The sequence below is a fragment of the Sinocyclocheilus rhinocerous genome, unplaced genomic scaffold (assembly GCF_001515625.1).
Source record: "Sinocyclocheilus rhinocerous isolate Xijiao unplaced genomic scaffold, SAMN03320098_v1.1 scaffold294, whole genome shotgun sequence".
Classification (NCBI taxonomy): domain Eukaryota; kingdom Metazoa; phylum Chordata; class Actinopteri; order Cypriniformes; family Cyprinidae; genus Sinocyclocheilus; species Sinocyclocheilus rhinocerous.
This window is the reverse complement of record NW_015644007.1, coordinates 289,248-303,773: the sequence shown is the minus strand read 5'-3', so window position 1 is coordinate 303,773 and position 14,526 is coordinate 289,248. Positions and strand designations below refer to the sequence as shown.

The window sequence follows — 14,526 nt, the reverse complement described above, 5'->3', positions numbered from 1 at the left end:
TTTTTTCCCATATGCGTCTAGCAAGACGCAGTACGAGTGTAGTATCGAAAGGGAACAGGCCAAACACATCTGTAAGTTTCTGCAAAAAAGAAAACACTCATCCCTTGGTCCAAATCCACGTCTTAGTAAAGCAAATATAGATAGAGGCAAAAAGAGCGATAAAGACACCTGTGAGACAAAAGATGACATTTGAAACATCTGTTAGTCATTACTGCCTGTAAAATTAAGCCAATAAAAACTGAAAGCACAACAGGGCAGCGAGTAACCTTCAGTTGCTAACATTTATTATTCTATGACACACTACTTGGCAAAATAGAATCTCTATCAAAGTGATTTATTATGTGTGACTTTGATTAACCTTTATTAAACTCATCAAAGCTAGCTGCTTGGTGAAAGAAGTCTTCTTATGCATGTATTTGTGAGTGCATAAAGATCAGTTTAACGTTGCAGAAGAAACGCATGCATGTCTTAACTATAATTCAAGCATTCATGCTTCCTTTCTGCTTTTCATCTGTTTGTGACTTATTTTTCACAGTGTGTTATCAGCAGCATGCCACAGTAAACACGTCTGTTGAATATACCTGGGGAGCCGATGATATGAACAGTTGCAACACATTGTGAGTTTATTAAAAAGCCAATGTTCTTTGTGAATGCTATAGACAGATGTTAATGAGCACTGCACTGTGTAATTAACTGCATAAACGAGGCATTATAATTAAGACACAGAAAAGCTTTCTTCCAAATCAGGTCTTGGGGGTCAGGAATAAATGAAATGGAACCATTTCAAAGGCACAAGAGAGGCGTAATTGCTCAGGTCTACGCCGGGAGAGAACAGTTGCTATAGAGCAATGGCCAACTGTAAAATCCGCATTAACATGAGCTCTTTTTGCATGTGAAATTAGACTATTCTTACTGTTAAAGTCAGCCTCCCAACCATCAGTGCATCAGTACATAACCAAAAAGTATGGAAGAAAAATAATGCCATATGTCTTTGAAACAAAAAAAAACGTTGAATAGCACTAACTGAGAAAATAATGCATTGCATTAACAGTGCTTGCATTTTAATGCCTTGTATTTCACCATGATCACCATCATGGACAGCACTGTGACTGCAGTGGAGTCATTCAGGTTCCTGGGCACCACAATCTCTCAGGACCTGAAGTGGGACACTCACATTGACTCCATTGTGAAAAAGGCCCAGCAGAGGTTGTATAAGACCTCAGATCTCAGAATACACTTTATTGATGATGATGCGAACTATATCGACAGTTAAGCATAATATGAACGAACGCGCAAGGTTTCACGCTATTTCCCTCAGAAATCTGTTAAAGAAAACGCATTACGCGGCGCAGTGCATTAACGCAATGACAGCTATTAAAAGACCAAACTCAGATCTTACTGATCTGTAAACAGATGAAACTATTAACTGAAACCATAAACAGGCAGAGGAGGATATGAACGCAAGTTACGGAATGCGCAAAACTGCACGTTAAACATTTCCCATAAAGAAAACACTTAACCTGGTTTATTGCCTCAAGGCAGTGATAATAAATAATTAAATTCGGCACCTAATTAATAATATATATTACTGTATTTTATGTACGTTTAAGCAGATGAACCCAGAATATGAGCCCACAACCCACAAAGTTTCACCAAACCATTTTTTCTCCCATAGAAAACCAAGCGCGGTAGTTTTAGGTTTGATATTCGCTGCATATTCGCCTAGGCTGCTTTAGGGACCGTCTGCAAATTTACCTCACAGTACAAAACAAAGTCCAATAATTTATTAAAATTAATGTTTACAGTAAATGAATAATTTACTCAAACTGACTAAATACATATTGCCAATAACTCGCCTTAGACAATACTATGTACACTACACAAATATTTTTTTCAAGAAAAAAAAATTACAGTAATTCACCAAAATGGGGTTTTTCGTGTTCCAAACGTTGTATGTTACTAGTATGTTACTAGTGACCAGACTGACTTACTACTACAGTTAAAATTTTGCCAATATCTTCCTCACTGTAAAATTCACAAATTTATTTTTTTTATGTTCCAAATGTTGTAGTACATTCCTAGTGACTAGACTGACTTACTATAGATGAAATTTTGCTAATACCTCCCTTATTGTACATAAAGTACATCAATATTTTATACTACCTTTGGAACATGAAAATTGTGAATGGTGCATACAGTAAGGGAGATATTGGCAAAATTTCACATGAAGTCAGTCTTGTAACTAGCAACGTACTACAACCAGTGGAACATGAAAAAATCCTTTTGGTGAATTACTGTAGTTTTTTAAAATATATTTGTGTACTGTACATACCATAAGGGAGATATTGGCAAAATCTAACCTGTAGTAAGTTAGTCTTGTATCTAGCAACGTTCTACAACCGTTGGAACATGAAAAAACCCTTTCCAGGGATCTTTTTTAAATAATTGTGTACTGTACATATATGAAGGGAGGTATTGGCAAAATCTCACCAGTAGTAAATCACTATGAGCGATACGAGCTTACAATTTGACAGTGTGTTATTTTAAATGTTAAAAGTCATTTTAATTAAAATACATTGGACGTTTTAAACCAGTCGGTGGAATTGTCAGGCGGTCCCTTGGGTGCGATAGCACGTCAATGCTTTCTCCGGTTTAAATTTGCAGCAATAATACACATAGGCGGATTCGAACTCCTATTTTTATGTCAATATAAAGTTGTTGCATATTGTTAAAACTAATCGTGGTGTTGATATCTTTGTATGACAGTAGACTCAATAGATCAGTGGTAAGGGTAAGAAATTATAAAGAAAATGGAGCGCGTTGCGTTCTTCTGACCTCATTTGCTTGCCTGTATATACAGTGGGTACGGAAAGTATTCAGACCCCCTTAAATTTTTCACTCTTTGTTATATTGCAGCCATTTGCTAAAATCATTTAAGTTGTAATGTTAGTTCTGTACATCAGCATCAGGTAAAACAGCATTATAATCTCCTTTGTGGTAGAGAAAGCTGCTTACATGTAGGCAGCGAAGATGTTGAATTAAACATACACACAATCAGCTTTTCCACATGTTTATACTGGCCCCGATAATCAAAACTTCTACTTAAAGCTTGCTTCATTTCTGCAGATCGGTTTTTGTGAATGAATGACTTAATCCACCTGTTGCTTTGGTCTTCATCAACAGCCGCTTGTGCCACCTGCTGGTGAGCGACTGACAGCAGCTGGAGATCGTGCATCGGTGCTCTACTGCTATTCCTGCAGCTCCCGGATGTGCAAAGGCAAATTTTCTGTCGAATTTTTTAACCACTGAATTTGTGGAAGTGAATTTGGAAAGTCAAATAAAATGGACCGAAATTTGCCTGTCGAATATTATACATCGTATTTTTAAACAGATTGAATATTTTGGAAGTGAATTCTGGAAGGTGAATATGAATTATTGAATTTTTAATTATGAAAATGTGTGTGAAATATTTTGAATTGAAATATTCACAGCTTAAATAAACAACTATGTTAAATTTCAGGACCTAAAAATCCAAGCCCTTGAAATAAAAGGCATTAAAATGCAAGCACTGTTAATGCAATGCATTATTTTTTCAGTTAGTGCTATTCAACGTTTTTTTTTTTGTTTCAAAGACATTATTTTTCTTCCATAAAAAAGGTAACTTCCAATGCATCCAATTCATTAATAGTGGAAAAGCGGCCATGATCTGCATGTTAAAAGCATTTTTAGATCAAAATGATTAGCAAATGAGCATAATGTATATGTTTCCAGAAAGTGATAAACAAGGCATCATGTGACTGAACTGTAAAATAACAATCTCATGGAACAATACTACTAGTTAAAAAGTTTTGGATGCAGTCAGACTTTTTAAATGGTTTTGAAATAAGCCCTTTATGCTGAGCAAAAATAGAGTAGAAAGAGTAATATTGTCAAATATTATTACAATTTCAAATAACTTTTTCTATTTTTATATATTTAATTTAAAATGTAATCTTTTTTTATGGAAATTATTATTCTTTTTTTTTTTATTGATTATTATTATTTATTATATTTATTTATAGTGAGATGCCACTTTTTCTCAAAATATTAGCAGTAAATTTAGATTACCATATACGGGTCTGAGAATCATTTTCCCTGACAATATTTCAGAGATCATGTTGTGTGTTTTCTATTAGCCGTTTAGAATCAGTATTAGCAGATGAATCACTACTGATTTAATTGGTCAAATTAGTTTACAAAAAGTTCTAAGATTGGTTGCGATTCAGATTGATTCATTCAAGTTCACACACACACACAATGTGTCATTTGTAGCAGTTTCTCACACCATAACAGGATACTTTATAAGACAACGCTGGATGAGGTGAAATTTACCTACAGTATACACTACTGTCCATGTGTCAGTGACAAAACTGCTCTCTATTGCAATGTGCTGTTTGTGAAAGTGCAACAAACTTTATACTAAAAGTAAAGTTTTTATCCATATATCATATAAAACATATCATAATTAACACTATCAATATGGGTACACTTTTTGATGGGGGTCCTGTGCCTCAGTATGAAAGACTAGAAATGCTACTGTGCATTACTTAACTGTGCATTACTTAATTTCCTTTCAGTTGGTGGTAAAAAAAACAAAAAAAAAAAACACACACACACACACACACACACACACACATTACCAGCAGGACCAAAATAGGAAGCCCAACAACTAAGCAAATGACCGCAGCAACTCCAGGCAGCTCGCCATGGGAACGTTGTCAAAACCCTGATTACAGCAACATCCAACTGTTAAAACCACAGAAAAGCTCAACTGGCAGCCACTCAAATGCAACCCCACAGACAACCCTTTAAATAATGCCCAAGCACCATCCACTTTGTTGAGTTCACACATCTGCAGTCAAAACCAACTTTTTACTGTCTGCGGTGTGTCACAGACATAGCTGCCACAATCCAGTGTGAGTTGAGGGATGGACATAGACTTATCACAGGCGGAATTAGCAAAACAAGACAATATCAGCTATTTGATTTCCAGTTTATAAAGAAAACTTGAAAGCAGTTCATCCAAAAATAAACATTCCTTCATTAATTACATACTCCGGTGTCATTCAAAACCCATAAGAATTCTGTTCATCTTCGAAACACATGAAGATATTTGTAATGAAACCTGAAAGATTTCTGTTCCTCAATTTAGAAGTCAATTACACCACAACTTTTCCGATTCAAAAAGTTCATATAACGCAAGTAAATGCATAATACTTGCGTTAGCAGTTGAGTGGTTTAAGAAAGGTCTTACGATCACTTTATATGATGAACAGACTTAACGTAGACTTGTCATCACATATAAACATTTATCAACTAGTGCTGTCAAACGATTAATCTCATCCAAAATAAGTGTTTGTTTACATAACATATATATATATATATGTCTGTGTACTGCATATATTTATTATGTATATATAAATATACATGCATGTATGCAGTAGTGTGAAAAAGTTTTTGCCCCCTTCCTGCTTTTTTGTTTTTGCATATTTGTCACACTTGAATGATTCAGATCATCAAACAAATTTTAATATCACACAAATATAACCCGAGTAAATGCAAAATGCAGTTTTGAAATAATGATTTCATTTATTAAGGGAAAAAAGCGGTCCAAACCTGCCTGGCACTACGTGAAAAAGTAATTGCCCCCTCAATCTAATAACTGGTTGTGCCACCCTTTGCAGCAACAACTGCAATCAAGCATTTGCGTTAAATGGCAATGAGTCTTTTACATCGCTGTGGAGGAATTTTGGCCCACTCTTCTTTGCAGAATTATTTTAGTTCAGCCACATTGGAGGGTTTTCGAGCATGAATGGACTGTTCAAGGTCATGCCACAGCATCTCAACCGGATTTAAGTCCGGACTTTGACTTGGCCACTCCAAAACCTTAATTTTGTTTTTCTTGAGCCATTCAGATGTGGACTTGCTGATGTGTTTGGGATCATTGACCTGCTGCATAACCCAAATGCGCTTGAGCTTGAGGTCACAAACTGACGACCGGACATTCTCCTTCAGAATTTTCTGATGGAGTGCAGAATTCATGGTTCCATCAATTATGGCAAGTCATGCAGGTCCTGAAGCTGCAAAGCAGCCCCAGACCATTACACTCCCACCACCATGTTTGACTGTTGGTATGATGTGCTTTTTAGGAAATGCTGTGCTGGTTTTCGCCAGATGCAACGGGACACACACCTTCCAAAAAGTCCACAGCATATTTGCCCAAAAGTCTTGGGGATAATCAAGATTTCGTCGCATCATCCAGGTGGATGCTGCACACTGGTGGTGGTTGAGGAGAGACCCCCACACATGATTGTAAAGCGCTTTGGGTGTACAGCAAAACACAATAAAGTGCTATATAAATGCATCATTCAGTGAAATTTAACTCAGCTTTCTAAAATAATGTGGTTAATCACAGTTCACAATCACAGTGGCCAAACTGCCACCACTGGCCCTTTTTTAATTAAAATTTGTTTGATGATCTGAATCTTTTAAGTGTGGCAAATATGCAAAACATTTTAAAAAAACCTTTTCATGGCACTGTATATTTAAGAAAAATATGTTATGTTTATATATTAAATATATTTATATATAAATTATATGAATATAAATATATACATGTAAATATTTTCAAAATATATATTGTATGTGTGTGTATTTGTATATACATAATAAATATACACAGCACACACACATATATTATGTAAACAAAAACTTATATTTTGGATGTGATTAATCGTGATGAATCATTTGACAGCACTATTATAAACACACATGCATAGAGAACATCAAACACGCTTGCTTGAGGTACGAGAACCAGTGTACTCTGACATGTGCTTTGATCAAATTTTTGTTTGTGTGGACTTCCAATGGATTTTTTTTTTCTTTTTTAAAGAAATCTCTCAGGTTTCATCACAAATATGTTAATTAGTTTTTCAAAGACAAACAAAAGTTTGATTAAAAAGGCTGATTAAATGATGACAATTTTCATTTCTGGTTAAACTAACTCTATAACATTTCATGAAAAACATAAATATTATTTCTAGTAAATATAAAAATGCATTGCTAAATAAAATCACTATTTTATGGTGGAGCTAGTTATAATGGTAGGGTAAGTAAAAATTGGAACTACTGTCCTGCCAGGCTTGAAGGGGGAAAAAATCCTTACTGTTGAGCCATGAAACAGTGAGTGGGGCCATAAAAAAGCCTCATGCCATGTGTAGAGCTCTTTCTGAGATTTACAGTAAACCCCAGAACAGAACAGAAAACCCAGTGTTACCTGAAAGTGTGGTGAACTGGAGAAAATGTGAAAAGTATGGGATGCGTGTACATTTTCTTTGAAAACAAATCTGAGGTACAGTAGAAATCTACATAAAGAAATACATGGCAAAGTTAGTCAATCAACCAATGTGAACAAGTTTAGGGGTCACAATAGACAACAAAATTACATGCAGTGCTAAATGCAAACTATGCAATCTTGCCAAACTTGCGCCAACTCTGCACAAGGACGTTTGACCTGCAAGCTGCTGCATAAGCGTAACCTTAACCTTAAAAGAACAGTACCAAAAATGATCAAGAGAACCGTAAGGTTGTTTTGTAGTATGAAACCGCTCATCAGGGGTGAATAAAGCGATCTTCAGCAGGTTGCTCGAGTTTTCAAAAGGCAAAATTGATGCATGCAGCACTGCTGCGTTCTGTCCTATGGTGTGACGCTGTGACCCACCTTATCAGACTGCCGCATGTAGCAGTACATAATCCCCCGCATGCACTTGATAGCAGAGTGCTCCAGTTCATGAGTGTGGCCCATGTCATCGTCAATGTGCCTGTGCGACAAACATTCTGCATGAGTTCCTGGAAAACACTTCATTATGTTGAAAATGCATATTTTAAATAGCAAAGATCTGCAGCATGCCATTACCATCTACTAAGTTAAGTGTTGAAACTATCACAGTCATAAAAAAGCAAACAAGCAAATGAGACAAACCTTTAACACATAGCGAGAAAGCTCATGTAGAGCATGCATGTGCAAACACCACCCACTTATACTCTTACAGAGACAAATAGAGAATAAAAAATGGATTCAGGCCTTGCTGTCAAATTGGAATCATCTTAATTAAACTCCTCTGACAATGCTAATATGCACAGGTGAAGACTGATGACTACGCCCGTCTCTGATATACGCCTGCTCTCTATTTTTATCCTCACATTCGTCCTCTAGAGGAACAACCCTCTCCAGGAGGAGTGAGAAGGGAAAAAATAACACTTTGTCTTAGGAGTTCAATGGAAAGTCTCTTTCTTGGGTGCCCTCCTATAAATCTTGTAACCTTGACCCGGGCCCCCAGAGTGCTGGTGACCTGCTTTAGAAAGAAGGGAGGAGTGTGGGTGTTTGTGCATAGGATAGATATATTATATGTGTTTAGAATATCTATAATTCCCTTTTTACAGAATACCGAAATTCAGTGAAGATATTGTGAAATTGTGAAAATATAAAAGGACAATAAATCTTTATACGTCAATATTTTTTTCTAGAACATTTAAACTTTGCCTTTCTAGTTAAAAATTACATTAAAATTCTGCATCCTGTGTGCTACCTCAAATCAATTCAGAACTGAATTGGAATTTAAATGGCATTCTCAGTTCAACTGTTAATTATTATTATGAATGACAAACAACCATGGCTGTTAGAGATATGAATAAGGAAAATAAACCTACAAAACAACATTCAAGTGTTTAGTTGTCCCAGTCAGTGTTGGTTCAATTATTACGAAGGGAAAGAGCAATACCAAACCAATCAGACACTGCCTAGAAACGGTCATGCATCAAAACCTCCCGCCTGAACAAAAATGACTTTTATTGTGTTTTATGAAGATTTTTTGTCCTTGTCACAAAATGCTTTCTTCAAAGCATCTTATTTTGCGTTCAACAGAAGTCACAGAGGTTTGGAATGACATGAGGCTGAATAAATGATGACAGATCTTATTCTTATTTTTGGAGGGAAATCTGCCTTCAAATGAAAGACGGAAAGACGGTGCAAAACACAAGGAAATACTGCAAGTGAACCTCTTGGGAAAAAGTTCATTTTTAGGAAGGAAAATGATTCAGAACACAAAGCCAAATCACTGAAGCAGCTAAAGAACAAGATAAATGCTCTACAACAGCCCAGTTAAAGAGCAAGCAGGGCGGTGTTTGGTCATAACATCTTGGACTCAAAGTGACTTTGGACAATCCCCCAAGAGGAACCTGGGCTTTAGCTCCAATATCTTGTTCAAGGGCATAAAGGTGAGAGTTTGTCAATTCCCCCTTGCAGAGTTTGAACATATAACCTTTAAGCTATCCGGTATCCAGTACATCCCTGGACATTAAGTTCAGTCTAATTTTGACTTACCTGAGCTTTGGAGACTGCAGTGTAAAACAGCAGTCCACTATTTTGAGCACTGGAACAAATGTACCTGGATCAATGGGCCAAATTGCTCTTGATCAGTGGGTAAACATGCTTACCTCAATGTGATTAAAGCTGCCACTGATATAAATCTATCAAAAGAGTGAATACTTACACTACCCTTTAATGGATTATTTCAATGTTTGTAGGGGGGAAAAGTCTTTTACACTTATCAAGGCTGCTTTTATTTGATAAAAAATACAGTAAAAAAAAAGCATAATTATGAAATATTACATTAATTTAAAATAACTATTTTCTGTTTAAATACATTTAGATTTTTTACATTTTAAATTTGTGCTAATTTATTCCTGTGATGGCACAGCTGCCATTCAGCAGCCTTCACTCCTGTCTTCAGCATCACATAATTCTTCAGAAATAATTTTAATATTTTTATTATTATCAATGTCGGAAACAGTTGTGCTGTTTAATATTTAAGGATAGAAACTGTAATGCACTATTTGCAGGAATCTCTGATGAACAGAAAGTTAAAGGAACACGCCACTATTTTTGAAAATAGGCTCATTTTCCAACTCCCCTAGAGTTAAACAGTTGAGTTTTACGGTTTTCGAATCCATTCAGCCGATCGGAATGAGAGTATAGTTCCTAGCCATATCGGCCTAGAAAATAGCAACTTTTCATTTTCCGTCGGTCTTAGTACACGATGTAACTACAGAAGAGTCAAGTTTTAAATAGGAAAAATATAGAAACTCTTTAGTCATTTTTGAGCGAGATGCTAATGGTCTAATCAGATTCAATTATCTATGCTAAGCTACAGCTAAAAGTGCTACCGTCAGACCCGGAGATCGGCTGAATGAATCGAAAACAGTAAAACTCAACTGTTTAACTCTAGGGGAGTTGAAAAATGAGCCTATTTTCAAAAAATAGTGGCGCGTTCCTTTAAAAAAAACAGCATTTATTTGAAATTGATTGATTTGAAATAGAAATCTGTTGCAACATAAATTTCTTTACTCTCACTTTTGATCAATGCTGAATAAAAGTATTAATTTCTTTAAAAAAAAAAGAAACATACCAAAACCTTTTGAATATTAGTGTATGTAAACCGCATATTTAATTTTTCCCCACGATAATGAAACATTCATTTTCAAGGTTTCATTTAAAGAGGCCTATTCTACCAAGTCATACCACAATACTGCTTATTTAGGCAAAAATCATAGACATAAGGTCTGTTCACACCAAGTGACACAACAACCAGTATAAATAAATGTTCACATGTTTTTGTGCATAATACAACTCATCTGACAATACAGATTCCTCTTGCTCACTAAAATAGCTCACTAACAGATATGCTTTAAGATGATGTAAAATAGTTTGTTCAGCCTTTTTTCCTTGGCTGTTAAACTCATTTTGTTTTTCCCAGACACCACAGATGGTATATACAGTACACCACTGCATATGGGGCCTCTGTGCTGTTTTTGCCGTGTTGCATATGCACACCATGCACATCACACTTATCTTTTGGATTTTTTTTTAGATAAACTTCTTAATTATTAATAATCTCTAAATATACAGTATATAGCACTTGATATATATGTAGCACTTGGTCATATTGATTATTATCTTGATCATGTAAACTAGAAAAGAAACAATTTATAGAAAGGTATTGCACATACATTACTACTCAGTACTACCTGTATGCCAGTGCCAGTGCCCAGATACTGGCAGCGCAGTAGAGGGAGTCTCTGACTTTAGCTTCCTTACAGGTGGAACAGGTCTTCACTGGGAACAGACCAGTGGTAGGGCTCTGATAATTCAGAATGGTGCACTTGACTAGAAGAAATGAGAGAAAGACAAAGATAAAAACAGATACAGTGTTACTATCAACAGCCCACAGCAACAGCAGGTGCCTCCACAAACACTTACTGTAACTTGCTGTTTACGCGTCTTTGATGAACACCTTTTCACACCTGTTATTCTAGCTGTCTGACATAAAATACCACTGCATGTATAATTAAGCTAATTAATATTATTGCAAATTTCTCGTCTTCATCAATATTATGAAGTAAAAAATGAATACAAAAAAAAAAACCAGTAAAAAAAAAAAACCAGTAAAAAAAAGGTAACACAGCTTTATCCATCACTGTGCCCAGCTGTTAAACTTCCTCTCTCTCCACTGTGATTTCTCTTTACTAATGTATAATCAGGCTGAATAGGGCACTTCATTTTTCATCAGCACATTACGGCAGCACAAATGAAGGGGACATTCATTCCGAGCCATCATTTGTTATGTAGAGTTTGGGTCAATTCAAAGAGACAGTGCCAGCAGGGCTGGGGGATAAGGAGACACTGGGGGGAATTAGTCAGAATATTAATATACTTTTCAGAGAGACTGCAGCCAGGATTACTCCGACTCCCATCGGAAGAATCTGGCAATCCAGAGAGGCCGATAAATACGTCTTCATCTGATTAGGCCTTGTACTGTAACTGCGGTTGATGCCGGCAGGACTGAAAGGAAGACTGCAGTTGGAGTCTTCCAGAACGTTTCAGGGAGGAACAGTTGAGAGATCAATTAATCTGGCGAAATCTGCCTCACAGCCTGCTATTACTGCCCATTTGCTCCTGTGAAAACCTTAAATTACTAATCAAGAAAATCTCATTTGCAGTCATTTCAAAATCGGTGCGGCATGCAGAGGACCACCTGTGCATTAAGTGACTTCTACGGAGAAAAGAAAAGAAGCGAAATGACATATTATTCACACGCATCTTTAGCATGAGGGATAGAATGCATCACAGCACTCTAGATGCAAGATCTTTGAAGACTGCATCTCTCTCATCATCTAACAGCATAATACACCTCTAAATCAACCCCTAAAACTGCACACACAAACATGAGGTTTCTACGAAGAAGCCATTTTTATACTCCTCTCGGCCACTCTTTTCTCTTTGTTCTCTCTCACTTCCTCCCTCTCTCTCACCCTGCAGAGCTCTCATCTCAGGGTTGGCTGTCTGGGGATTTTAAACTTTAGCTTTAGGAACAGGTTGAAGTCCGGATGGAGGAAAGAGATTGAAAACATAGATTTCATGTATGCAGTGTTCAAGAAACAAGGCTTTTCCATCATTTTTGTGGAGGATGAAACAAGTTCACCGAGTATTCTGCTAATGAGCTGAGAGATTGAATCAGGTGTGCTAGACAAAACAGATACACCATACACACCACTTTCCTATAATATTTTAAAACAAGCAGCTGGAGTCTATGTTCTTTGTATTGAACCATAAGGTCAATCTGAGATGTTTATGTCCTCCATCCATTGGTCAAACACCTTTTTTGCAATAAGAATTAGACAGAGAGCTCCATGTTCCACTCTCCAAAGTTTGCATGCATATAAATGTACAGTATAGGGCACAGATCTGGTGGGGTCATATTCTCTCTTGTTCTGTAAAAGATATCTTTAAAAACAAGACACATTTAAGAATTAAATCACTAGGATCCATTTCGTAATACTTAGATCACTTTTCAAAACTCTTTACAGTGAGTGAACACAAGTGCAGTCTTTGTAGGCCATATAAATAATTTTCTATTGCATTGGCACAAAGTACATTGAATGACTGCATCTTTCAAATTACATGAATTGTTTTCTCACTGAGGCACAATGACAACCATTTTACTGTAACCAAGTACCTAAAGACCAATTTGCATGTTTACACACTTTTTTCAAACTGGTTAAACTGAAGTTCAAATCCAAATATAATACAAAACTCAATAAGGCCGCAATTTGCTACATTTCTACAGTAGTAGCATAGTAAAATTTATTCCACTGTTTTTTCCACACCTCGGCACGGCACTGCACTGCGTCTTGATATCTTCGGAGCATCTTTATGATTTGGTTTCTGCGTTTCTCTCTTGCAAACACTACATGCATTAATCAGTGGGTGGGGCTAAACAGGCAGTGATGTAGAAGCAGACATTGATGATCTTCTGCAGAGGTGGTGTTTAGCCACACTTTTACATCATAAAGAGGTACAGTCGTTTTGGTAGACTGGCTTCGATATAAGCTGTTTTTAGACTAACGAGAAAGTTTTGAGTTCTGAAACTTACAGGATTTACAGGTTTTTAATAGTACAGTGACCTCTTATACAGTGCTGCTTGAAAGTTTGTGAACCCTTTAGAACCGTCTATATTTCTGCATAAATATGACCCAAAAAATTCCTGAAAGTTGACAAAGAGATCCCAATCAAACAAATGAGATGAAAATATGTTCTTTGTCATTTATTTATTCAGGAAAATGATCCAATACTACATATCTGTGAGCAGCAAAAGTATGTGAATCTCTAAGATTAGCTGTTAATTTGAAGGTGAAATTAGAGTCCATCTGTTCAGAGGTGTTTTTAATCAGTGAGATGACTATCAGGTGTCAGTGTGTGCCCTGTTTTATATAAAAGAACAGGGATCTATCAAAGTTTGGTCATGTTTGTGGAAGTGTATCATGGCACAAACAAATGAGATCTCGGAGGACCTCAGAAAAAGAGTTGATGCTGTTCATCAGGCTAGAAAAGCTTTCAAAGCCATCTCTAAAGAGTTTGGATTCCACCAATCCACAGTCAGACAGACTGTGTACAAATGGAGGAAATTCAAGACCACTGTTACCCTCCCCAAGAGTGGTCCACCAACAAAGAACACTCTAAAAGCAAGATGTGTAAAAGTCCACTAGGTTTCAAAGAACTGCAGGCTAACTTCTAAGTAACTAAAGGCCTTTCTCGCATTGGCTAATGTTAATATTTATGAGTACATCATCAGGAGAACACTGAACAACCATGGTGTGCATGGCAGAGTCGCAAGAAGAAAGCCACTGCTCTCCAAAAAGAACATCGCTGCCCATCTGCAGTTTGCTAAAGATCATGTGGACAAGACTTTGACAAGACATCCATGTTTTGTGGATGGATGAGACCAAAATAGAATATTTTGGTTTAAATGAGCAGCGTTATGTTTGGAGAAAGAAAACACTGCATTCCAGCATAAGAACCTTATCCCATCAGTGAAACACGGTGGTGCTGGTATCATGGTTTGGGCCTGTTTTGCTGCATCTGGGCCAGGA

The 14,526-nt window shown here is 36.6% G+C and overlaps 1 protein-coding gene across 1 annotated transcript in view; it reads right to left on the bottom strand.

Moving 5' to 3' along the window:
- LOC107757780 (phosphorylase b kinase regulatory subunit beta-like) overlaps nucleotides 1-14,526 on the bottom strand; it is an 83,339-nt gene that overhangs the window by 63,411 nt on the left and 5,402 nt on the right. Inside the window, 2 exon segments of the mRNA XM_016575357.1 lie at nucleotides 7,760-7,859; nucleotides 11,125-11,263. Coding sequence (XP_016430843.1) covers nucleotides 7,760-7,859; nucleotides 11,125-11,263 — 239 coding nt within the window.